This window comes from Podarcis cretensis (genome assembly GCF_951804945.1).
Source record: "Podarcis cretensis genome assembly, chromosome: 4".
NCBI lineage: Eukaryota > Metazoa > Chordata > Lepidosauria > Squamata > Lacertidae > Podarcis > Podarcis cretensis.
This window is the reverse complement of record NC_137173.1, coordinates 68,110,992-68,137,247: the sequence shown is the minus strand read 5'-3', so window position 1 is coordinate 68,137,247 and position 26,256 is coordinate 68,110,992. Positions and strand designations below refer to the sequence as shown.

Genomic DNA, 26,256 nt, shown 5'->3' with positions numbered 1-26,256 from the left:
AAACAATGCCTTATGAGGAACGGCTAAGGGAGCTGGGCATGTTTAGCCTGGAGAAGAGGAGGTTAAGGGGTGATATGATAGCCATGTTCAAATATATAAAAGGATGTCACATAGAGGAGGGAGAAAGGTTGTTTTCTGCTGCTCCAGAGAAGCGGACACGGAGCAATGGTTCCAAACTACAAGAAAGAAGATTCCACCTAAACATTAGGAAGAACTTCCTGACAGTAAGAGCTGTTTGACAGTGGAATTTGCTGCCAAGGAGTGTGGTGGAGTCTCCTTCTTTGGAGGTCTTTAAGCAGAGGCTTGACAACCATATGTCAGGAGTGCTCTGATGGTGTTTCCTGCTTGGCAGGGGGTTGGACTCGATGGCCCTTGTGGTCTCTTCCAACTCTATGATTCTATGATTCTATGATTCTAAGTATGGCAGCCACTGAAGGCATGAGAACTTCCCGGTGAATTGTGAATCGAATTACCAAAGCAAGTTAGAGCCTGAAGTCAATAGGGGTAGGGCTTCAACGCACGCAGTAGGTTGACATCAGCAAAATGTGGGTAACTGGACACTAAATGCTTTCAATTTATAAAGCACCACAGAGCTTCTAGAAGAATAGATTGGTAAGCAAGTCTCTGGAGAAGGCAGATGCAAGGAAAGGCTAATCCTAGCTACAGGATCTTTAGCAAGGTTTTGCTGATTCAGAACTCAACTACGAGAAGGTATTTTGTTTTGGTTTGGAAGAAATGAGGACGCTTTAGTGTTTTCATATGCACTGTAAGCTGCCCAGAGTGGCTGGGGAAACCCAGCCAGATGGGTGGGGAAAAAATAATAAAATCATGATTATGGAAAACTAAATCCAGGGCAGGGCTACACTCCAAATGGATTTTTCAGTCATGGGGCTGCTCCCATGAGGAATCTGGAGAATTATAATTCTATGAAGACAGTAGGTGCCGCAGTGCATCCACACAGTATGGGGCTGGATTCAACAAAATATTTGTGCTAGTTGGGGGCAGTGTAAGAGGTTCCACGTGCACAATGGGCCTTTCACCCTTCTCCTCTCCCCACTTGCCCCTCCAAAAAGTTGACTTGCAGGGGGTTAGAAGAAGAAGAGAGGGCAAATTCTTCCATCAGGCAGGCAGAAATGTTTATGTGGATGAAGCATACCCCTTAGTGCTCCTTTTAATTCCACCCTATATATTTAAAACCAGGGATCCATGAACCAACTCATTATTTCCTTATGTGCCATTAAAGCTATGTTCTTATATTAGGCCACTTTTTAAACGAAGTAATTACCAGCACTATGGCCTTGCCTCATTATACAGTATATTTCTTCCTGAAGGCTTCTGCCAGCTTAAAAATGTTTCATTGACATTATTACTGAGGTGTAAAAGTTAAAAATTTGCAGCTGCAATAATACCTCCAGCACAAATTGGTATAGCTCCACCGGATAGAGATAACTGCTTAGCCTTCTTGGAACTCACAGGTCACCTGACCTGTAAAATAAGATCTGCTTCAACAGAACCCATTCATTGCTATTAAAATGTAGTTTGAAGTTATACCTGGCTGCTGACAAGCCTACTGCTTTCCCAGAATGCCCCAGTGCTGAGAATGTGGCCGCCAACTTATTCAGTTGAGGCACTCTCTAAACCAGATCTGTGCCAGGCCTGGAATAAAGAGGTCAGCTCTGTTTGCTAGTGGCTTTCTTCCTGTAAATCTACACTTATGGTGCTCTGTGAACACAGTCCACTGGGCTGCTGCATTTACATTCACAAATACTGTGAAATATTCAGTACTTTAACAATGTGAATGACAAAACGGTAACAGTGGGACAGTTTGCATTATTCAGTCACATGAGGATTGATCGATTGATAAGAGTTTTTTGCTCTAGAAAGCATGATATGTAAATGTTGAGCCTGAGATATATTTCATAAATCTGAAAGCATTTATTAGCTAGTACATAAAATCACCTTGGTTAACAATGTCTAGTTTTATGAGGAAAGGCCACAGTGGTGTCACACCTTAGTGTCGAGTAGCCCTATTGCACTCACTGTGTCAGCTTATGAATGAAAGTTTCCATGACCGCTCCCAGGATGAGGACTGATGAGGCTGTCATGCAATCTGCATCATGCCTTGCTGTCTAGTAAAAATCAATCTTGCATTAGTGGAGACTGTAGACAGATCTATTTTGTGCAGTGCGTTGCCATAATCTTTTGTCTCAAATGTTAATGTTTAAATGAAATGGATCTGAGGCAAACAAGCGACCAATGACAAGTGATGGACAGATCCTGTTTGTTTCTTTCAAACATGTTCAACAAACATTTTAACAATTATTTGCATATATGAACATCTGTGTACTGCCATTCCTTCCAATATCCCAAGAGAGTTTGCAACACATAAATACCAGTACAATAAAATAGTCCATTACAATCCAATAAAAATCCAACCATCACCACAGTAGCCAGGAAATTCTCTGTGGCTAAATTATGAGTAATAAATTCTTCAATTTATTATTTCTAGACCATCCATGCAGAAAGGCATGAATAACATTAAATGCAGCACCAAAAATGATACGATAGAATACAAGGCAAACAATTATTATAAAAAGAAAAAAATAACCAGAGCAGACTAAACTACCAACTGTAAAATGTGCCTGGGGGCAAGTAGATAAGTGTCGACCTGGTGCTGAAAAAAATCATAAAATTGGTGTCAGTTGAGCTCCTATGGAGGGCATTTGAGGAAACAGGGTGCCACCACAGAAAAGGCTCTGGAGTTGTGGTGTATTTTTGTACTTTTGTCTTTCCAGGCTGTGATGCTTTATGGCTTACCTTTTTTATTTGTTATTTTCATTATTTCTGTTACATTTGCACTTTTAAAACAAAACAATAAAATAAAATTTTATATATATATATATATATATATATATATATATATATATATATATACATATATATACATACATATGAGAATGCAAAGGCCCTGCCCCTTGTAGATTGTAGTAGAAGAGTCAGCAGTAGAAGAGTCAGCAGTCAGTTTAGCCCCCTCGCTCCATAGATATAAATCATCTATCAAAGAATCCAAACATTACAATATTTCAGTTGATTTTTTGGCTGAGGGGTATGTGAAAAGCAACTGAAGAATCTGTTCCACAGGTCTTTTCTGTGCTGTATGCCAGATAATGTAAGAGCTCCTTTGGGAATTTAGGACTGCATGCAGATTTCATAATTTTCTAAGCCTTTTGCAGTAAGAAAAGCAAATAGTTTTATGGCGCCTTGTGTGGACCACAGTCCATTTCAACAGATGCATGAAGGTGTAGTCCTAAATTGGCAGGCATCAGTACCCATCATTTGCAAGAGTAAGACAGAGAGACGCAAGGGCAGAGGGAAATGAAATATATAAAAATCAGACAGTGACCATGACATAAAAGCATTATAATTACAGTGGCATTCAACAAAACATTTAACACACGCATTTTGGCAGCAGTGTGCTAATTAACACACTTGCTAGAGAGTAACTACTATTTGTGTTCCAGAAGCTCAGCTGATAAACACATTTCAAAATCAAAGAAACTGTCATGGGTACCACAAAAAAATACATTTCACAGAAAAAAAACTGGTGATCCTCAAAATACTTTGAGGATCAAAATAACTAGATTAAACATTTACACCCCTGAAAAACCCAAAGAAAACAAAGACAAAAAAGCAGGCAACGTCCTCAAACAACCCGCAAAAACCCATCGTATGACAAATTGGGAGGGGGCCTTGATAGGTGTGAAGGATAGTGCCTTATAGCCCCATAACACCCATGTTGGGGACTCCATAGATCACCTAGATGTGGAAAATGAATCTGTGAATGTTATTTAATCGATATAAATATTGTTCATTGCCGAGTCTCACCTTTTGCTTAGTTTCAGCAGTCACTGTTCCAGATTTTGTTTTTTTTTATTTTATTTTTAATATAGATGCTGGTGGAGCAGAACTTTGCTATGATATATATTGCAACATTTTTATTGCATTCCACAGGTCCTCCAGTAAACGTTACTTGCAATATTTTTATCAACAGTTTTGGATCTGTCACAGAAACCACCATGGTAAGTGTGGCAATGCCACTGGCAAAGAAACAACACTCCTTAATCTATGTCATAAACACAACCTGTCAATTTTTTTTTCTATTTATTGTTCAACTTGCAGGTCCTCCTGTAAATGTTACCTGCAACATATTTATCAACAGCTTTGGTTCAATAGCAGAAACTACAATGGTGAGTGGGAAAAACCATTGAAGCCATCTTGTGAAGGGGGGTGATGTGCTCTGGATCTGGGGAATTCTAGATGTAGGGGCTTCAGGTTTAAGGGAAACTCAACATGTACACTGTCAGCCTTAGGACAATTATAGAGTGTAATTCTTAGGAATAATTTATATAGCAATCTAGGATTTTATTTTTTAAATTATTTTTATTCATTGAATTTATACACCGCCCTACACCCAGAGGTCTCGTGGTGTAACCTCTAAACATGAGAAGGAGCAGAAATAATGGTTATTACTTAGATCAGTGATGGCCACATTTGAGAGCAGATGTTCCACAAGTCAAGCCCATCTCTCTCTCTCTCTCTCTCTCACACACACACACACACAGTGGTACCTCCGTTTTTGAACATCTCGGAAGTCAAGCATTTTAGTTTTTGAATGCCAAAAACCCAGAAGTAACAGCTTCAGTTTTCAAATGCTTTTCAGAAGTCAAACATGCCACGTGGCTTCCGTATTGAGTTTTCCGTAAGTAAATGCTTCCGCAAGTAAATGCTTTTGTTTTTGAACGTTTCGGAAGTCAAATGGTCTTCTGGAACAGATTATGTTTGAAAACCAAGGTACCACTGTATATGTATTTCCCATCAAATGAGGTGGAAAATAAGCTGCAGCACAACATTGACTCTTTGCTAGTCTTTGCTGTTCTTCTAATGTTGAGCTCCGGCTCCCATCAGCCCCAAGTAGTATGGCCAATTGTCAGGGGGGATGGGAATTGTTTGGGAGTCCAAAAACTCCCACAAAGTTGGGGCAGACTGCTCTGTGCTACACCCATCCAAGCACAAGCATCTTCCTGGCACTGCCCAGATGTGCACAGACTCCCATTGCTGATGCCAGTGGTGGAACACACACTCCTTATTCAGGTTAGCCGTCAAGGACTTGAATGTAGATTGTATGGAAATCAAGTTTATTTCTCTGAGGAATAAATGGCAAGGCACCATCACAGAATCCAGAACCCAAAGCCAAATTTAGCTTCTATTGAGCCTAATATTCAATAGGACCATTAGAGTTATATTCAAGCCAGACTGGTGAAGAATGCAGAAGAATCACCACCCAACTTGAAGATTCCCTCCCTTCCATTCCCCTCCCCCTCTCTATGATGTTTAAGTCCTCTTGGTGACAGCCACCATCACACACACACACCCCACACCACCTGATGGCTGTGGAAGTCTGAAGCTTTCTGGAGGCCACATGACATCATCATCCAGCAGGCACAGAAAGGAGCTCCTTCTCACTGAGCTGTTTCCAGTGTTACTCATACTCAGAGTAGACCAGATGAAATTAATGGACATGACTAAATTTCATTGGGTGGGCTCTGAGTAAAATGGAATTGAAAACAATTCAGTGTTTGCCCTTTTTTTGCTTTTTAAAGCCAGTTCAAAAATGGCTTCCCCAGCCCCACACTGAAGCCCACTCCCTTTAACACCCCCTTCATCACTCCCAGTTTCAAAGGGCCATTTTCACATTTCCCTGCCCAAATGAACTGAAAGTTACTTGCTGAAATATCAAAGTGTATAAAATACATTTTTTTAAAGTATAAAAATGAAAAACAGGGAAATGGCTATATGGCTTGGCTGAATTAAACGTAATTTTAAATTATGCCTGGTTACAATCTTCTTCTTCTTTGTAAAATTGTTAACAGGGCAAGTTATTTTCTTACATAAGTATTAAAATACAAAGGTCCCAGATGTAAAAAGATAAAGCAGTGTCAAGTAAGCATAGATCAAAGGTGCCTTTGTAATTTTGCAGCTTCTGCAGTCTGAAAAAAGCAGATTTGGCATCTGATTGCCTGCATGCTCCCCTGTGGCCACCTGGATGCATTTGAAAGCCTACAGCCAGTTGGTGGTCAGTGCGGCAGGGGAAAGAAATGTGGCCAGTTCACGAGGAGAACCACTGGTCGCCATGAGATGGCGGTAGAGAGGTGCAGGCCTATTTGGTGCTGAGAGGCAAGGAGTTGCCACAGCCAACGCTGTGGAAGTGTTGCTGAGTGGATAGTCACAGGGAGCACAGTAGACACTTCCTTTCCTTTGGGCATGTGCTGAAGTTGTTTTTCACCTGTCCAGAATAACTGCGGCCTTCTGACCTGGCATGGTTGCAGGGCTGGACAACAGTGGCCTCTTGTTCAAGACCTGTCCTGTGCTGGCTTGGATGCTTTGAGGCCTTGAAGTGGAAACACTTAAGAGCATGTGTAACAGAATTCCAGAAGGTAGTCTGCAAGTACAGGTTCCTGGGAACTGAATGGGATGCAAGTGGCGCTGTAGTCTAAACCACTGAGCCTCTTGGGCTTGCCAATCGGAAGGTCAGCGGTTCGAATGTGAGTGAGCTCCTGTTGCTCTGTCCCAGCTTCTGCCAACCTAGCAGTTCAAAAGCACACCAGTGCCAAGTAGATGAATAGGTACTGCTGCGGTGGGAAGGTAAATAGCCTTTCCATGCACTCTGGTTTTCTTCATGGTGTTCCATTGCGCCAGAAGTGGTTTTGTCATGCTGGCCACATGACCCGGAAAGCTGTCTGTGGACAAATGCCAGCTCGGCCTGAAAGCGAGATGAGCACTACAACCCCAGAGTCACCTTTGACTGGACTTAACCATCCAGGGGTCCTTTACCTTACTTTACCTTTTTTACCTTTACCTGGGAACTCAGATTCTCCACTGCATGGAGAATTCCCAATGGGAAGTCTAATACTGTAGTAGTAGTAGTAGTAGTAGTAGTAGTAGTAGCAGTAGTAGTAGTAGTAGTAGTAATAATAATAATAATAATAATAATATTTATTGAATTTATATACCATCCTTTATCCAAAGATAACAGGGACATTCACAGCACAAAAATACAATATGAGTACACAAAATACGTAATACACACAAATACAAATCCATGAGTCCCTCTCCCACAAACATATTGAAAAGTCCATAGAGAAACATTTTTGCCTGGTGCCTAAAGATATGCAGCAAAGGTGCCATGTGAGTCTCTCTGAGGTGGGCATCCCACAAATGGGGAGGCACTGCAGAAATGGCCCGCTCTCGTGCTGCCACCCTCCAGACCTCTCATGGAGGAGACACACAAAGAAGGGCCCCGATAATAATTGCAGGGTCCAGATTGGTACATATGGGGAGAGGCATGCCTTGAGCTATTGCAGTCCTGAGCCATTTAAGACAGGCACTGACCTGAAAACGTTCAGTATTTAAGGAAGCCCACTCTCCCCTCTAAGCAGTGCCACAGCAATCCTCCCAACTCAAGCAGAATTGCAGGGAATTAAATTTCACCTGAGACTTCACACTGGTGCTTTTGAAGGGCCTTGAATGGTGTTTCTGCCCTCTCCATTTAGGACTCAGACAACTGTAGTGCTGAGGTGGTAGGCTCAATTCAGTTCACATTTAAAGACAAATCTACCTCATCCACACATTCCAAAGCAATACACAAATCTCAGCACAGCCATCCTTCAAAGGCTGCACTTCTCCAAATTTTGCAGTTCTCCAGCAAATTAATGAGTACAAAAATGCAGACACTAGGGTAAAGTGTGCATAAAAATGCATATATTAAACATATGTTTAAAAGCATATTAATGTACAGAAATACACTGTATCTGGGAAAATATAAATATTAGTGAAAACAGGCTTTGCAAAAAAAGTCTGTGATAGGCGAAAAGTACATGCAAAAGTATGTTGGGGGAAAATATTGATGAATTTTCAAGATTTGCAAACCGATTTGGATATGTGGAGTAGTTAATTTATAATTATAAAAATGAGAAATGGACAGAAGCCAAACTTGACAGATTCACTCATCCCTTGCCTGGCATATCCTCCTTGCTCTTCATAAAGGTAAAGGTAAAGGTACCCCTGCCCGTACGGGCCAGTCTTGACAGACTCTGGGGTTGTGCGCCCATCTCACTTAAGAGGCCAGGGGCCAGCGCTGTCCGGAGACACTTCCGGGTCACGTGGCCAGCGTGACATCGCTGCTCTGGCCAGAGCCAGAGCCGCACACGGAAACGCCGTTTACCTTCCCGCTGGTAAGCGGTCCCTATTTATCTACTTGCACCCGGAGGTGCTTTCGAACTGCTAGGTTGGCAGGCGCTGGGACCGAGCAGCGGGAGCGCACCCCGCCGCAGGGATTCGAACCGCCGACCTTTCGATCGGCAAGTCCTAGGCGCTGAGGCTTTAACCCACAGCGCCACCTGCGTCCCCTTATGCTCTTCATAGAGTTAGGCTATTAATGGGGGGCTATAAATGTTTTAAAAAGAAAGGTCATGGAGGAGTTCAACAGGTCCACAAGTTCTGGGGATTGTGGGATGCGTAGGACAGACAGTCTTTGCTTAGGGTCAAAACCTGAAGAGCCTCTGGCCTGGTGGGTCTGGGTCACAACAAGACCTAAGATACCTGACAGTCACTTACATACATTTCAACATAAGGTTCTATAGCCATAGCAGGTTTTGCTGCAACACATCAAAGCAAACATGAAACAAAACTCATCTATAACTTACATTCTTTTGTCTCTCCCACTAGAAAAATAAGATGAAGTTCAATCTTATTCAGATCAGAACTATACATAATAAGTCCAATTAGGCCTAGTGCTCCTTAAAAATCTTGTCCCCTGCCCTTCTGAAAGTCTGCGAAAAAGGCTCTGTCAGCATAGCCACAGGGGCTTTCTAGCTTTATCCTAAAACCTTCTGCTGACCTTAATGCAGGCAGGGAACAACAGCAATATTAAGCAGTCAAAATCCTGCATGTCACTGACTTTACAAGATGGCATTCAATGACAATATTTGCACGACCTAATGCTGATGGCATTAATCAGACTCCTCCATTGCTTTGATTAAATCCCCTCATTGCATTTTTCTGTCTATAAGGTATGTTAATGTGTGTCTTTTCAGTGTTCATTACCGCATTTCTGCTAACAGCAGCAACAACAAAAGGCTTGAATAGTGAAGTAGATTCAAACAAAGATGTTTGGCTGCCATGTTTGCTTTAATCATAATACCTCCAGACAGCATCGAAGGAGTTCTGCTCGATTCAGTGCTGTTCCGATGTCTGACATTGACTTTCTTAAAGCTGCCATATCTTCAATGAGTAGCTTTGAAACGTGTTTATAAAATGGTCCTAAAGGCAAACATCAACTACTGCTCATCTGCTTTGCTTTATAAACTTGATGATGTGCTGGACAGTATTTCATTCTTGTGGTAATATAAAATCATGAATTTCATGAGGCTTCGAGAAGTTATTGTGTCCTCACAAAACACTGTTGACAGGTTGGACATAAAATGGGAAAATTTGGTTTCTCAATAGTCTAGGAAGGCACACAATGGACTGCAGGTTAATAATAATATTTTTAAAAAACAAAAACCTTCTATGGCCCAGAAAACCAAAATGGCCAATTTGAAGTAAACTGAATACAGAGGCAAGAAGAGGTATCTGCAAATATCTGATAACAAACTCAATGATTATTTAATATGCTTCAAGTCCAGCCAAAGGGGAATTTTGTGTTTTCCATAACTTGGGCTAGTAGACAAAGAAAACTCTCAATCACTGGAAGAGTACTGTAAATCTAACTATCATTGGTCTTCTGAGGAGTAAATGGTACTTCAGTTGCCTTACTGGTTGGCTGTAAAAGGCTGAGACTCTTAGACTGAAGTCTCAGGTAAGATTTTGTTAATCCTGGTTCTGAGTTTTATAGAAATAAACTAAGACATCTCAGGTCAACATTTTGCAATAGTTTTAGTATGACTGTGATAGTTTGTGATAAGTGTACTGATAATGGAAAATGTGTGCAAAACTGCTCATTGTGTGCAGATTGTATTTTGGGTTTGTTATTTTTTAAGATGTTTCATTTCCACCCCCCTCCTAAATATGATTTCTGGCAAGACAAATGTTCTTTCCAGAATCTCCCTATTCTGTCCTACAGCATAACTTGAGAAACTTACAGCACATCAAACACCCACAATTTATTTATTTTAAAAAAAACTCTTCCTATCGTAACAGCAACTGCAATAACGTTTCAAAAAATTGGGCTTGATAATGTGCTATCACATTTTGAATTGGTGTAATTTTTTTAAAAAAACATTTGTTTACTTGTTTGTTACGTTTTCATCCTTGCTTTGCTTCCTGCCTATGACAGCAAGGCAAGAAGCCAAAGTGTGCTCAACGTTTTATGTGACTTTTTTTTAAATGTTATTTTAAAAAAAAAAAAAAAGCGAGGCAAGAAGCCAAAACAAATTAAACTGACAAGTATTAAGATGAAATGGTGCTACACAGTGTCAAGAGAAAGCATTTCCTGAAATACCAAAATGATGAATATACATTTTATACTTATTGAAAAAGGTTGTGTCTAAATGAAGCTTGTATATAATACAGTGATGTTTTCCCATTGGTGAGGAGTTGCTCTTATCCCCTTTAAATTAGCTGGTGTCATAATTTGTCTGGTGTGTTGATTAGGCATTAATTCAACAGAAGAATTAAACAATTCTGCTGCTTGACATTTGTGACAATAACCTGTGAAATGCCCTTGTGGCTTGGGGTTTTCTTCAACACTGCGCCTGCACAACAGGACTTTCTTTTTCCTCAGCTCTTACTGCCCCCATTAGGGCCTCCCAACATTTCAGAACTGATTTTGGGGAGTGATTAGAGGCTGGAGGAGGCAGGAGATAGAAAACTAGCTCCGTTGCATAAATTGAAGTCCATTGGACAAGCAGAGCTACAGTGCTGGTCACAGCCCTTTGCTAGTGCTGCTGCATAGAAATAGATATAGCTAAATTTAATGGGTTTTATACCAATAAATATATTACCATCATTTTTAATCGCTCTTGAAGATTAATCTTCAAGATTATGAACTCAGATTTAACATTGCAGCTGAAAGCCAGCCCATCAAATATATTTAGGCCATGATCCTCAAACCATTTTTGGTGGACAGTCCTTTTGATTTCAAGGGGATAATTCTAAAATAGAAGATTTTTTTTTTTTTTGAACAATAGGCTAACCAGGTGCCCATAAAGTTCAGGGCTCCTGCATTCTTAATAGCTGCATGAAAAGGCGGGATCTTGGCTGGTGTAGACTTTCTTTCCACTTGCAGAACTATGATAGTGGCAAAATCACATACCCTTTTCTATTTTGTTATGCCAGGTGGCATCTACTCCACTTTCAGAATTCCCGAATCTCTTTTTAGGAAAGGAGGAAAGAGCTTCTCTGGTTGGGTGCAATTTAATCCCTAGATTCCCCACTTCACTGTTGTTTTTTAATGCTTGTGATTTGCTGCTTTAAGCGAAGTTTTAGTTTTCAGGCTACTGCTTTTTTCTGCTGCTGGTTTAAATGGTTTGTTTGTTTTTAATTGCAGGGTTGAGGTTTTGTAGATTTGTTTGTTTCTTTACATCATTATTAGGATTGTTAGTATTATTATTTGTATTGTAATTCGAGACTCCTGGGCCACGTGGTGCTTGGGAGAGCAGAATAGAAATAAATAATGAAGAGATCAATATTGCATCTGATCAACATGTTTGGAAGCCATTGCCAGGTCAACTGTGTGCTCATACAGTCCTGGTGTTGCCTCTACCTTGTGCTGTCCTAGCCAGATAAGAGGTGGTGATGCCATTGTTGGCAGGCAGGCAGGCAGGCTGCACAGCACAGCACTGCTCTGCCCCTCGGGCTGCTCCTATTAACTGCCGGGGATTTTAAATCCTTCTTTACCTCAGTGCTTATAGCATAATAGTTGTATCTGTGCAGTTTCATAAATGAAAAAGCATATTCTGAGTTGGATTGCAACTGTTTGCCCCTCTCTCCACCAGTTAGGGAGTGATCTTAGTTAGAATTCCACAGAAGTGCAACAGCAGTCAGATTTATGTTATCACATTTGTGAAAAGTGCTGCATTGGTGGCAGTTAATTAAAAAGGAAATCCTGGGGCTATTGATTTTAACACAGTGAATGTTAAAGCTGCCTTTCCCCCCCCCCCCCTGCAAAGAAGGAACCTCGCAACCACCACAAAATGAACCTTAATGGTGTTCATATTTTATACTGTATTCCTCATTGCTATTAAAATTAATAGAAATGTTTCCAGAGATTTCAGTGCCTAATGTTAGGCTAGGAGGAAGGGAAGGGAAGGAGAAAGCAAGGTAGAGCCAATACCATGTAATGATAATGAAAGGGTACTTTCATTCATCTCTAGGCAAACAACCCAATGAATCCACAGACGAGCTGGAGCCCGAGTCTACACCCTTTTCCTCAGTACTGTCTAAAAATGCCTTTCATCTTAAAAGAAGGGGGACAGAGTGCCCTCCAGATATTCTTGGACTACAGTTCCCATCATCTCCAGCCAGCATGGCCAGAGGTCAAAGATGATGGGTGTTGTAGTTCAGCAACTTCTGGTGTGTCCTTATCTAGTGTGTCCCTTTTGTAATTCTAACAACACATTCTTATGTGAGCTTATACAGGCTACAGTCCTAACCTCACTTAACTGTGAGTTGATCCAGTGGGACTTCATTCTGAATCGACATTGTGAGCCCCACTTTCTCCAGAGGAGCTTATTTCCTATTAAGGTTGCTTACGATTGCCACCTGAAATCTTGCTTATGTGAAGATCAGTTTCAAATGCAGCATTATAATTTGCACGGGGTTTGCTTTGAGGTGAAAGTTGCCATCTTGTAGGTGGGAGATTGGAAGGGTTCGTGAAAATGAACCTACTTTCTTTCCATGTTTCTGTGCATTTTTCATGACTTTTCATATCCATTGCTTAACTGGTCTGTTGGTGACTCAGTGTCGTCTCTTACTACGAAAACCACTTTGAGAACTTCTTGTTAAAAAACGTTGTATACATTCAGTATTCTAAGGCCCCATCTGCACTTAAAGCAGTATCATACCGCTTTAACAGTCAAGGCTTCCCCCAAAGAATCATGGGAGCTATGGTTTGTTAAGGGTGACTAAGAGCTGTTAGGAGACCCCCCCTCAAAGCGCCACAATGCTCAATGCTCGTTGTCCCTCACCGTCCTCTGTAACAACATGAGAATACTGGTCAATGAAAAGGTTTCTAAATGTCTTCATGTGTACAGTGATAGATACAAAATCACTAATTTGGGTTAGAGAATGACATCATTTTCAGGAGCGTTCAAAGACTCCTGGTTCAAATGTTCAAAGGAGCATTCTATTGACTTTCACTTTGGTGAGAAAGTTCCAATGATAAATGAACACAGAACATAGAAAATTGCCTTTTACTGAGTCAGGCTATTGATCTGTCTAGATCAGTATTGTCTACAGTGATTGGCAGAAACTCTGCAAAACTTTTTTCCCACTCAACCTAGCAATGCCAGGAGCTGAATCTGGGAGATTCTGCATGCCACTGAGCTCATATGTGTGGTTTTATCTAAAAAGTCATTCGTCACCTACATTCATGAAGGCAAGCCAATAAACAAGGGCACTTAGTCAAGCTGAAGTTTGAAAAGATTAGTGGCCCTATTATAGCACCATATGTAAACTGCCATCAAGAAGGAACTTCTTTCTTGGCACATAGAAGAACACATTACAGTCCATGTAATTAGCTGGACTGATCAGCTTGATGAAAATCTAAAACTCTTAGCCATGCAGCTTTAGGTAAATAAAAGCTAAATGAGAGATTATAGCCCCAGATGGTAACATTTGGGTCAAAGCCTTGATCAAAGTAGCCCATGCATATATTTTTCAGATTCCAACCCCTAGGAGCCCCAGCCAGCTTGGCCAATGGACAGGGATGATGGGAGTTGTAGTCTATAACATCTGGAAAGCACCACATTGGCTATTCCAGACCTAAATCCTCAAAATGGTTAATGTCGTAGTTGGAGTTGCTATAAAATGAGCCTATCATTTTGGTTTGGAAAATGTCACTCTTGATGCTGTGTTGTTTCGAAATAAGGAATCGATTCTGGTGATTATTGCATGGGCTGTACTATCTCAGTTTCGTCAGAGAAGCCTTTGGGGTGAAATCGAACCAATGCAGAAAACATCGCCTCCGTTACAGCTTTGAATCTAAAGAGCTGTGAAACCAGTTTCATTTCCCCGAAGACAGTTTGGACTTCTTTCTTGAAAAGCAGTCCCTCGTGCCACAACACAAATCTCTTTCATAAGCCGCTTGCCATATGACAGCTGTGTGTCTTTCTTGTTTAAAGGAGGGGAGCTAAAAATTACTCTGGGCATGTTCAAGTTTTGGGGGATGCCAAAAGTAGGTATTTGGATTCTCTGTCCATGTAGCTGGGAGCCAAAGAAGCTGCTGTCATAGGTCCCACCCTGACACGACTCTCACTCAGGCTGACTACAACTGCTGGAAAGCTCCAGAAGGCATGGCTATAGGGCAGTTCACCAACCGCCTTGGCAAGGGAGGTGGGAGACCAAGAAAAAATTGATTCCCTCCTATGTAGAATGTGAAAGGAAAGCCGCCATTTTGTGCTGGTTTTCCTCACCCTTCCATCCCTCTTCTCCACTCACTTCCTGTTTCAGGCACAGCTAATCCTCTTCCTGATATTTATTTATTTATCCAAGTTATATATTAGTTGTGTGTTGAGACCCTGAGGCCACCCCCTCATTGAGGAATGAAACACAAGGACACAGATATTAGGTTAATGATTATTGGGCAAATTTAAGCCACAACTTTATTGGTTACAGAATGTGAGCAGTATTGGCTTAGGCATTAGAATTGGCCCGACTATATCTGACTCCTGCCCATCACACAGGGAGTCCTGTAAGAATCAACCACTGGTAGGGGGAGCCCCGTCGGCGCAAAACAACTCGAGATCCCCCTGGGTTCCCGACGGGGTCATGGCATGGCTCTAACCCCGCCCCAGGCTTCCACACCCCCAGATTCCTTTCACGGAATACCCTTAAGCTTGGAGGGGCAGGTGATGGCCACACCTCCCCTCCCCCATCATAAGATCAACCAATGCCTAACTGCCAAACCTTACAAAGTTGTGACGATTGCTATGAGGTAGGTGAAAACCAAATGGCCCATGCCAATTTGCCAAGTGGAAAAATTCCTACCAGGCCCCTCAATGGCGACCAACCAAGGTCCATAGCAAGACCAATGTCGAGAACCTGAAAATAGGGAGGGCGGGCAGAAGATTGAGGAAGTGCACCACAAGGAAGTTCTCTGGCTCACGCCTTGGTTTAAATGGATCTATGACGTGGCCGGGACCTCCAGGTGACAAGGGACTCTGCCCAGAGGGGAGTGGGTGGCCACGTGGTCCACCGCAATCCTCCCTACTGGGATGTGGAGCGGATTTGCTTTTCACTCAGAAAGTCACATACAGAGAGAAATCAAACCGTAGAACCTCAGGCAGCGTATATGAAGCACTGAGTGGATACAGATGAAAATATCGTACAGTCAGTCAGTTATTACATTTTCAGTCTTCACCCCAACCCATGACTGATATTTCATCACAAATGGCTTCCCAGAGGAAACTGAGGTAAAATCGCCATGCCAGCATTTTATTACCTGAAGAAAATAATAATGATGATGATGATGATGATGATGATGATGTCTGAATCAACCCTATGGTGTCCGTGGTCAAAGGAAAACATAATGCCCTCTCAGCTAATTATATAATTGCTATTAGTCTCGAAGTCTAATAAAGCCGAATTACATCTAATCCAGGCAAGAGATTTAATAACTGGTGTGCCTGACATTTCTGCAGGACTACAGAGTGAACATTTTTTTGAGGCAACAGTGGAACGACTCCCGTCTTGCTTACAGTGAATACCCTGATGACTCTTTGGATTTGGATCCATCTATGCTAGACTCCATTTGGAAGCCGGATTTGTTCTTCGCCAATGAGAAGGGTGCGAACTTCCATGACGTTACCACAGACAACAAGCTTCTGAGGATATCAAAAAATGGAAAGGTGTTATATAGTATCAGGTAAACCTCTGTGTGTGTGTGTGTGTGTCTTGGGCAGGGGTTTGAACTTCCACGTTCTATTTTTGCTATTCCTCTTTTATATGGTAATGAGTCTTAAACGCAGAAGGGTGGTGGTGGTGGGGAAATCTCTCGGCTTCATTTTGCCCTGCTTGTTCTCTTCTCAAATGAGGAAATCAAGCAGGACAACAGAGCAAGCTAGTCTTGGTGAGAATATAAAAGGGCCCAGGAGCCCTTGCCTCCATCTACAGCAGTGATACCCACCAGCATCAAATGGAGCCACCCTTTTAAAAACAAAAACTGAAAAGGAGGACTTCTCGTTTTTGTGACTGAGCTTCATTAAAATGCAGAAAGAAAGCCTGATTTTTAAAATGTCAAAAAGCATTTTTAAAAAGGGCATCTTTAGACCTTGAAGTATATTAAAGTAATAACTCAGACGTGCCTATATATTTATGTAGCCTGTCCTTGGTTGCTCAACCTAGTTATTTAGGCATTTTAAAATGCAAAGCACAGTGACATGCCTTACACTGGGATGGATCTGGTTAAAGTTGGTACATGCTCTCACAAGCACCCTTTGATGAGATGTGATTAAGCAGGATGCACGCAGAGAATTGGAATGATAAAGAACCTCAAAAATAGCAAGGCTGAGGCATACATTGTATAAATGATTGTTGCAGCATAATCTTCATATGCTACTTAGCATGCTTCATTGGCTTATTAATAGCTTAATATTTGCAGTGAGGCTTGAAGATGGAAAGTCCACTTACTGTTAACAAGGCAAATTAATCATGGTTTTGAAAGTCCTCTTTTTCTTGCCACAGTCGGTTCTAAATCACCACCAGTGCCAATGTCTGCTTAATTGTTTAGTGAAATATTTGCAACTCTTGAGTTGTATTCAGTGGAGTTTACTCAGAGTAGACCAATTGAAATTAATGGATCTAGGTTAGAAATGCCCATTCATTTTAGGGGGTCCACTCTGAGTTGAACAAACACTGAATACAACCCATGATCTTGTGGTCACATGGAATTTGTCTTAAATGCAATGGTTCTAGGGCTTTCATCCATATAGAAGGAAGAACAGACTTTCACTGTCTTTCCATAGGCATCCATGAATCTACCCTTACCTGCCCTAGAATTAATTCTGCAATAGTTTCTGACCTGACCACCTTCAATCTTCTTCATCCCCTAAACCTCATGTAGACATTACTCTGTAAATTCAGAGGCTATTATATCAGGATATAATTAGGACCGTGTACAGACTCATATAAACAAAAGTCCATTTGTGTTAGTATTTCAAGTTTGCCATAGCCACACTGATCTTATTCAGACACTTACTTGAGAATAGTCAATTTTTCCTCTGTCAGCTGTACCCTGCTCCACATGCATTGCACTATCTTTCTCCCAATTATTCTTGCTATAGTCTGTACAGTGGGCTTAATGACATAGGCAGATTAAAATGACAGCTGTGTACCAATGGGAGTAGATTCCATTGGGAGTACATTCCATTTGGTTTCAATGAACTTCCTCATCATTCTAACCAGTCATTATGTTATGCAGAAAAAGTTAAGGGAGGTTTTAATGAAACCCAAAGCTCTATCCCTTCACTTCCCCATTTTTAGGCAAATTATGGGCCACCTGTAGCCCTACAACCAGTAGCTAAAATGAGGGAACTGAGCATCTATAGCCCTCCCTTGGTAAATTGAGGACTTCTTCTGACAGAGCTATGGCTTTGCTAGCGTATTAAAGCTGTGGTTGTATACTGACTTATAACGTAGCAAAAACCATTGAATTCAATGGGACTGAAATCCTGTAACTACTTTCCAGTCTGTAAGCCCCAAAAAAAGCAATTTGACTTCTAAGCAAGGTGTACATGTGCTGTGCGAGTCATTTGTAACAATTGTTCCTGTGTCTGAATTTTTAAAAACATAGGTTTCCTTCAGTTTGATCCTAAATGCACAAATACCATTTTTATCACTGGACCTTATTTCTTTTAGTTTAAGATTTGAAATCATGGCATTTTATTAAATTATTGGCTGTTTTACTTAATGGGCAGTAATAATGAATATAAACATAGCACTAACTAGCTTACTTTTGGGATAGGAAAAGCAACAAGCCACATACATACATACAAACATACATACATACATACATACATACATACATACTTATTTATTTATTTATCATTACATCTATATTTCCCCCTTTCCCCAGGTTGGCATACATAGTTCACCCCCTTCCCATTTTATCCTTACAACAACCCTGTGAAGTTGGTTAGGCTGACAGGCAGTGACTGGCCCAAGGTCACCCAGGGAGCTTCATGGCTGAGTGGGGATTTGAACCCAGGTCTTCTAGATCCTAGTCCAGTGCTCTAACCAGTGCACCACATTGGTAATATTATTTCATTGGCCAACCTCCACAGCACAGAAGAAATGAGACTAGAAAAAGAGGAAGCCTGAATGATAAGAGCACCATCAAACACAGCAAACATGTGGTTACTTACCAAGCGCTGTTCTCACGTTTAATCCCCAGAAAAATAAGATGTTTCTCTTTGCTTGAATGACATCAGATATATCTTACTGGAGGCAACAATGCAGCTGAGTGCTGCTATTTGCAGCACAGATGGATAATTTTCCTGACAATTTTTCATGCTGCAAAAGTAATATTTCAGGCTGTCATATCAGATTTGTAAAATTCAGGAGCTTGAATGAAAGTTTATCTGAAGCAGAGTAAGCATATTTTTGTGTTGAATCGAAAGCATGTCATCTCCCAGTTGTGTTTTATGGTGCATAGATGTATCTTTCATGGGTAATCAGCATGAAGAATCAGCATTGCACCTATGGCCATCAATTTTTATTTTACCTTGGGGTGTATTCAGACCAATCTAGCAGTCGATGCGGGATAGAATGCCATCTCAGCAATTTTCAGGTGGCCCTAAAACCACCCCATTGTGTTTCAATGAATATGAAGCCATCCCAGGATGCTACACAGAGCAAGGTTACACTAGCTTGCCCCATCCCCACAATCATCATCCTTTTCTTTCTCTCTTTGGGTGGCTCCAAATTCTCTGTATTTTGCAGGAGGGATTCAAATGCAAACTGGGACTTTAGGTTTGCACAATTAAAGTGAACAAAAGCGGTCTGTTGCCCAAACCCACTTCTTTTTAAACACAGGCTATATACAGACCATACATTTAATGCACATGATCTTCCTCAAAGAACCCAGGGAATGTAGTTTGTTAAGTGAACTGAAAATTGTAGCTGGGGGCCCCCCGCTAAACTACAGCTCCCAGGGTTCTTTGGGGGCAACATTGTGCTTTAAATATATGGCATGTTTGCAGCCACAGTTTGGAAAGTGATGGGGGAAAGCATGAAAAGTGTGGAATGAATGAATAATTAACAGGTAGATGTAAAAGGGCCTTGCAAACAAATCATGATGAATGCATTATGCTTGTTGCCTGTAAAATTATCAGAACATAAGGTTTGTGCAAGCAAATAAAGAGGGATGCTGAGTAAACAGGTCAGTTGGACCTGTTTTTCTCTGTCTGTTCCAGCCTTACCTTTTCTTGGCACATGCAACTCAGGGGAGCATAATTAACACGAGGCAGCAGCTTCAAGATAGGCAAAAGAAAGTGCCTCTTCACACAATTTGTCATTAACATGGCTTTGTTGAAGGGCCATGTTGGCTGGAACAGGACAGACTGCATAGACTAGTTACAAATGTTTCCTAAATTTATTACAAACTTTGGGACGGAAGCTTTTTACAGCATCTCTCTTGCCCCGAAGAAGGAGGGAGAGAAATTTTGAAATGTGCACCTGATTTGCCAGAAAAGAATTGGCAGTATTCTCTTCTTTATTGGAAAGGGGATTAGACAAATGGATAGAGGATAGATCTCTTGATGCCTTGCCATGACATCTAAAGGATGATTTTGTACCTAGTTGGCGTGTTTCCCAAAAACATCTGCCTGGTCACGATTGGAACAGTGGAATTGAACTTGATGGACCTTCGGTCTGATCCTACAAGGCCAAATGTTATGGGCCAAATATCATAAAATCAAATTCCACAGAGAACATTACAAAGTTCTGTATTGAGACAAACAAATCAAAGACACAGAAGAAGATAAGGAACATGTGGCTAGGCAGTAGTACATATAAAAGGGATCTTGGGATCTTGGAATTGTAGTTGATCACAAGCTGACATAGGTCAGCCGTGTGATACAGCTGAACAAAGGGCTAATATTAGTAAGAATCCTAGTTTCCAAGCTATGAAAAGCAATTGTCCTGTTAGTTCGACTGGTGTTAAATAAGTCAGACCTCACATGAAGTAAAGCATCCAGTTCTGAGCCCCATGCTTTAGGAAGGATTTTGACAACTTGGAATGGGCTCAGAGAAGGGCTATATTGGTCTGAGGCATGAAAAGCAAGCCTTGTGATTAATGGATTTAAGGAACTGGAGAAGAGAATACTCAGGAGTGGCATGACTGCCTTCTTCAAATACCTGAAGGGCTGTTGTTTGGAAGGGCAAAAAAAGAAAGAAAGAAAGAAAGCTCTCTGCCATAGCTGCCACAAAGGCCAAATACAGATCTAATGACCTTGTATTATAGGAGGACAGATTTTGGTTGAACATTAGGAATAACTTACTGACGGAAAGAACAGTTTGAAAATGGAACCCGTTTCCTAGAAGGATGGCCTGCTTTCCCTTGCTGGAGACCTCCAGGCAGAGAGTTCTGGCCAGCCATGTGCTGAGGAATGATCCAGTTCTGGATTTCCTGTGTTGAATTAGATGGCTGACAAGCCCCCTTCCAACTCTGTGATTCTGTGTTCTTGTTCAAATACATGGTTGGAAGAAACGGTAAAGAACCAAAGGGTTTTATGAACAAAGTCTAGGATCCCTTCATACTCTTCTACTTTGCAAGAAACCAAACCCTTAAAGGTCTCATATGAAGTTAGCATCAGTATATTTTCTAGAAAGTTAGGTGCTAAATCTTTAGTTGGTGCAAACTGGGATGATGACAGTGGGCACAATTCAGCAGAACATTCCTCTTTGTTAGCCTCATCGAAACGATTGCTCCTGCACAGTGCTTCCTCATCCCAGGGAATGACTTTGTGCTGTGTAACACACAATGTTCAGAACTCCAGAGAATATCTCAGATCTGCAATGTATATGGGTCTGTTAATCTGTGTGTGTGTGTGTGTGTGCAACAAAGAGAGCGAGAACAAGAGCTTCAGCTTGATGACTTTAATGTTGTTCTATAATCTAATGTTAGAATTTAAGAGGATTTTGACTTCTCTAGTAACACTGCTTTATCATGGAAGAGATTAGCAAAGTGAGAGGGCAGAGGTTATTATCATGACTAAAAGTCATTCTTTGCTCTGCAAACAGCTAAGTATTTTGTGCATATTACTCTCTCCTGTTGTACAGTGATATTGGCTGTGCCCTGATGACATTGACAGGTTGCCTTTTTTTTAGAAGGCAACACAGATCTTGCCTTCTCAGGGGAACGTTCCTTTCTCGATTTCATTTTTCTAAGCCCAGCACAAGAAAAATGATTCAATTATCCTCAGGCAAAATTGTATGAAATTCCTTGTTCTTTGGAATGACTTTTTAAAAATGTAAAGCATTCCACTGAGGCTTGAAATAGCCTCTCGGAATAATGAAAGTGGGCTCGAAGAAGAAGAAAATACAGAAAATGCTAATTGATGGAGCCTGCCTCAACAGAGTTAAAGCGCTTTTGCTAGATGTCACAGGAATGGTTCACACGTGCATCACATCCTTTTTGTACACTTGATTACTGAGTACTTGGGGCCAATTCACACATGCAAGTTCGTCACTTGATGACTGTAACATCAAGTGATGACTTGCATGTGCAAATGCGTCAAACACCTTAGCTAGAACTTACATTCTATTGAACACAACTTTTTGTACAGTGTGTTCACACATTCAGCTGCTGGCCATCAAGTCTAGGATCACCAAAGTCAGACAGTGTTGCTAGTACTCGGATGCACATAGCATCTTCACACAAGTCATTGGGGGTGGAGCATGTATGTATAAAAGCCAGCACTAACCCTTGCCATCGTATCTTTTTATCATCACAGTGCTCACCCTCTCTCACTTGAGGTGACAGGACAGGTGCCATAGGGTGATAGACAAGTTCCTGCCTATGACAGGGGCTAGTCAGCCTAGCGCTTGATTTGGCTCCCCCAGCTCCCAAACAAAAGCTCATAGAGCTCTTATTGCAGAGCCCTCTGGTGACAAGTATAGCCCATTAGGCCTATACAATGGCAGAAATAGTGCCTTAGGCCACTATATAAGTCCCGCCCACAACCAGAGGTCAGTTCTGCCCCATCTGTTGAGCATTGACCCTCCTGCTGGCCCTGTTGTTGTGAAGAGTACCATGCCAAACTCAGTACTGGAGCATTGCAGGACATTTATCTGACCAACCTTTTGGCTCCAACTGCTACTTTAATCAGTAATCAATTGGAAAAGACAAGAAGCACATAAGAGCAGGGATAACTACTTTTGATAACTGACTCACATATGGATCCTGCAACATTGCTAGGTTTATATGCAGAGATCCCAGAAAACTGACTGTGCATTGCAGAACTGGAGCTATCAGGCATGCCATCAAAGAACCGGAATTTTGCCCGCAACATTTTGAAGTCACACTTCATGTTGCAAAGCAGCAGAAAATGATTTAAATATCCTGAAAGTAACAGCTTTTCTTTTGAAACTCAAAATGCCTTTGCTTTAAATCCTTCCTCACTTGGTGGCTTCGTTTCTATCAAAAAATGAGCATGCTATATTTAATTAAAAATAGGAGATATGTTGGCAGAGCCCATATATAATTTTGTATGTAGAGAGCACTATTCTTGGCTGGAAAGATTTTTTTTAAAAAAATTGGCAGACAGTTTCTTATGGAAATCAGTATTAATAGGCTTTTTGGAGAATGCTTACTGGATGCAGGCCAAAGTACACATCTGTGTACATAAAAGTCTAACTGACAATGGTTTGCATCTGGCATGAACTGGTAGTAACTTCTGGTGATCCGTGTCCTATGCAAAATATTCCTTTTGGCAGCATAGCCAATGGTAGATTTAAAATGCAACAACAAATGTTCCCATTAGTCTGATTTGTAAATAAGTGCCATGAGACTTAAACAAACCGAAGCAAATTATTTCCGTTTTGGGGAGCAGTAATAGCATAGCTCTGCTCCATACATAAGATATTTCCTTTTTAATGATATTGTGTGGTACCAGACTTCCATGAAGATAATGACAAACTGAAAATATTTTAGAGAGCTACAGAGAGATGCTAATGGTGGATTCTTATCAGGACTGGCAGAAGAGTCATTTATTTAACCAACAAAGTGTAGAGAAGGAAAGGCAAGAAGAGTGTTGAACTATTTTAAAGTATGTGAGATAAAAGTTGGCCAGTGCTAGCCCTGCAAGCTTGTTGCTGTCTCAAGTGCAGTGGAAGACACTGTCCCATAGCTAGTGCTGAAGTCAGATTCAAGGGCCAGTTCTATTGCCACCAGTATGTGTGTGCATGTGCATTTTGTCCTTTGCCTCAGGCAGCAGGATCTCTTGAGCGGCTCCTGAAGAAGGGCTAAGGCAAAACATGTGAATTAACTTGTTCTCAGGCTGCAAAGTAGCATCAGTGCTTAAAGGTAAAAGTAAAGGTACCCCTGACTATAAGGTCCAGTCATGAACAACTCTGGGGTTGCACGCTCATCTCGCTCTATAGCCCAAGGGAGCCAGCATTTGTCTGCAGACAGCTTCTGGGTCATGTGGCCAGCATAACTAAGCCACTTCTGGCAAACCAGAGCAGCACACGGAAACACCGTTTACCTTCCTGCCAGAGCAGTACCCATTTATCTACTTGCACTTTGACGTGCTTTTGAACTGCTAGGTTGGCAGGAGCAGGGACCGAGCAATGGGAGCTCACCCCGTTGTGGGGATTCGAACTGCCAACCTTCCGATCGGCAAGCCCTAGGCTCTGTGGTTTAGACCACAGCACCACCCGCGTCCCTCTTGCATCAGTGCTTAGCGCACCATAAAAGGAAAGAATCCTTCCCAATCCCCACATTAGGTGAGATAACTGAAGGCTGTTCCCTTATTCTCCAGTTATTTACAGGACCTTGGATGTGTAAATAAGATTCATTGTCAAACCAGCTTGAAGGGTGCTGCTATGGCTTTCATTTTTATAGAGGGTTGCCTGTCATTGCTTTTGTATCATAACATATTTTTATATATAAATAAAACTCCTACTCACTTTATCTGTATGTTAACCCCACACACCAACAATAAGTGGTTTGTTGCTGGAATAATGCCAGACAGAAACTGAAAGGAAGTGACAAAAGAGTTTCAAGGTGCAGCCATGTTCCAACTCATAATATAAGAGGTTCTGAATTTAATTCCATAATGGCCCAATTACTACATTAATACAGATAATGCAGACATGCGGCACCCTTGAGGCTTCTTTGTTCTCTACCACCCTTCCCTCTACTCACAGACATAGTCTTCCTATCATCAGCACTGGCTCTACTATTAGACGGAGTGAGAGAGTAAATTTTGGTGGGAAATGGTGGCAGCCCCCAAGCTGCTTTCCTCTGTTAGATGGCAGAGTTTTGCATGCAAATGACCTGTCCTGGACTCCTTAAACTAGCCTGCTGCCTAAGGTGCAGTGGAGGATGATATCCTATCGCTGGCCTCTTGTACATGGAAGGTGAAGGCAGCAGCATCTTATCCTTTGCCTCAGGCAGCATAATGTATTGAACTGGTTCCACCCATCAGAGTGACAGACACCATACTACCGATTACAAGTCTGTAAGTTTTGTATGGGGGAAGCTGGAACTGGCATGGCAGTAATGGTCTTTGTTGAAAGGAAACATGTGGCTGAGCTTAGAGATGGTGGCCACTGGGTCCAATTCAGAAATTGACCTTCTGAATAGGCAGGCAATTCCCAGCCATTTTGTTGCTGGAAAGGTTGCATACAGGTAGCATAAAACTCAGAAGTGTGATCCACATTTCATTGAACATAGATATATTGTTTGCACTTTCAGTTTTGAAATTGCTGGCTATTATAAAGAGAAGGCAAATGTCCAGTGTTTATCCTGAGACGCACTAAGGCAATAAAACAAAAGCAAAATGTAAAACCTTAAAGCAGAAACAACTTACATTAGTTTTAACTACTAACCACAACCATATTTGAATTTAATTTCATGGATTTTCTGAAGGGATGATAGATAGATGATAGATAGATAGATGATAGATGATAGATAGATAGATAGATAGATAGATAGATAGATAGATGATAGATAGATAGATAGATAGATAGATAGATAGATAGATGATAGATAGATAGATGATAGATAGATGATAGATAGATAGACAGATAGATAGATAGATAGATAGATAGATAGATAGATAGACAGACAGACAGACGATAGATGATAGATAGATGATAGATAGATAGATGATAGATAGATAGATAGATAGATAGATAGATAGATAGATGATAGATAGATAGATAGATAGATAGATAGATAGATAGATGATAGATAGATAGATAGATAGATAGATAGATGATAGATAGATGATAGATAGATGCTACATTCCTTGACATACCACACCAACATGCAGTGACTCATTACAGCATATTTTATTACACTTTTAAAAAGAAAAGAGCCCTGCTTTCTGTTTTCGCCACCACTCCATTATGTGCTATGCAAAGTGAAGTGAAGCTGTATGAACATTGCTCTGTGTTTGAGGGAACATTCTCAGAAACATCAATATTTATGAGGCATCAAGTGCAATCTCATTCAAATGAGTCTCTGTGTAATAGTAGGGTGACTGTTGAATTTGTTTCTAAGTTTATAAAGCGCTCCGTTGCACTGGGGAGAAGGCATTCCTGCATTAATTAAATAAAAGCGAACTTTATTTTCTATATGTTAGGAATAAAGTGTATAAACCAGTAAATGATAAAGGAGCTTTTCATAACAGCTCCACAATCACACTCCCAAGGAGTGCCCATGGGAGGCAGCTGTGCTGATCCATGCATATCTCCCCCAAAAGAAGCAGTAAATACTGTAGCATAATACTCAATTTATCAGGATCCGATGAC

At 41.2% G+C, this 26,256-nt stretch overlaps 1 protein-coding gene across 13 annotated transcripts in view; it reads left to right on the top strand.

The window, feature by feature from the left end:
- Positions 1-26,256, top strand: part of GLRA2 (glycine receptor alpha 2) — a 115,414-nt gene that overhangs the window by 23,322 nt on the left and 65,836 nt on the right. For 5 of the 13 annotated variants that reach the window (XM_079972792.1, XM_079972796.1, XM_079972787.1 and 2 more), the window contains exons 3-5: positions 3,951-4,079; positions 4,180-4,247; positions 15,918-16,141. In XM_079972792.1, the coding sequence (XP_079828918.1) occupies positions 3,951-4,079; positions 4,180-4,247; positions 15,918-16,141 (421 nt within the window). The remainder of the gene's footprint in view (positions 1-3,950; positions 4,080-4,179; positions 4,248-15,917; positions 16,142-26,256) is intronic. The other 8 variants (XM_079972795.1, XM_079972798.1, XM_079972794.1 and 5 more) reach the window with 6 other exon arrangements.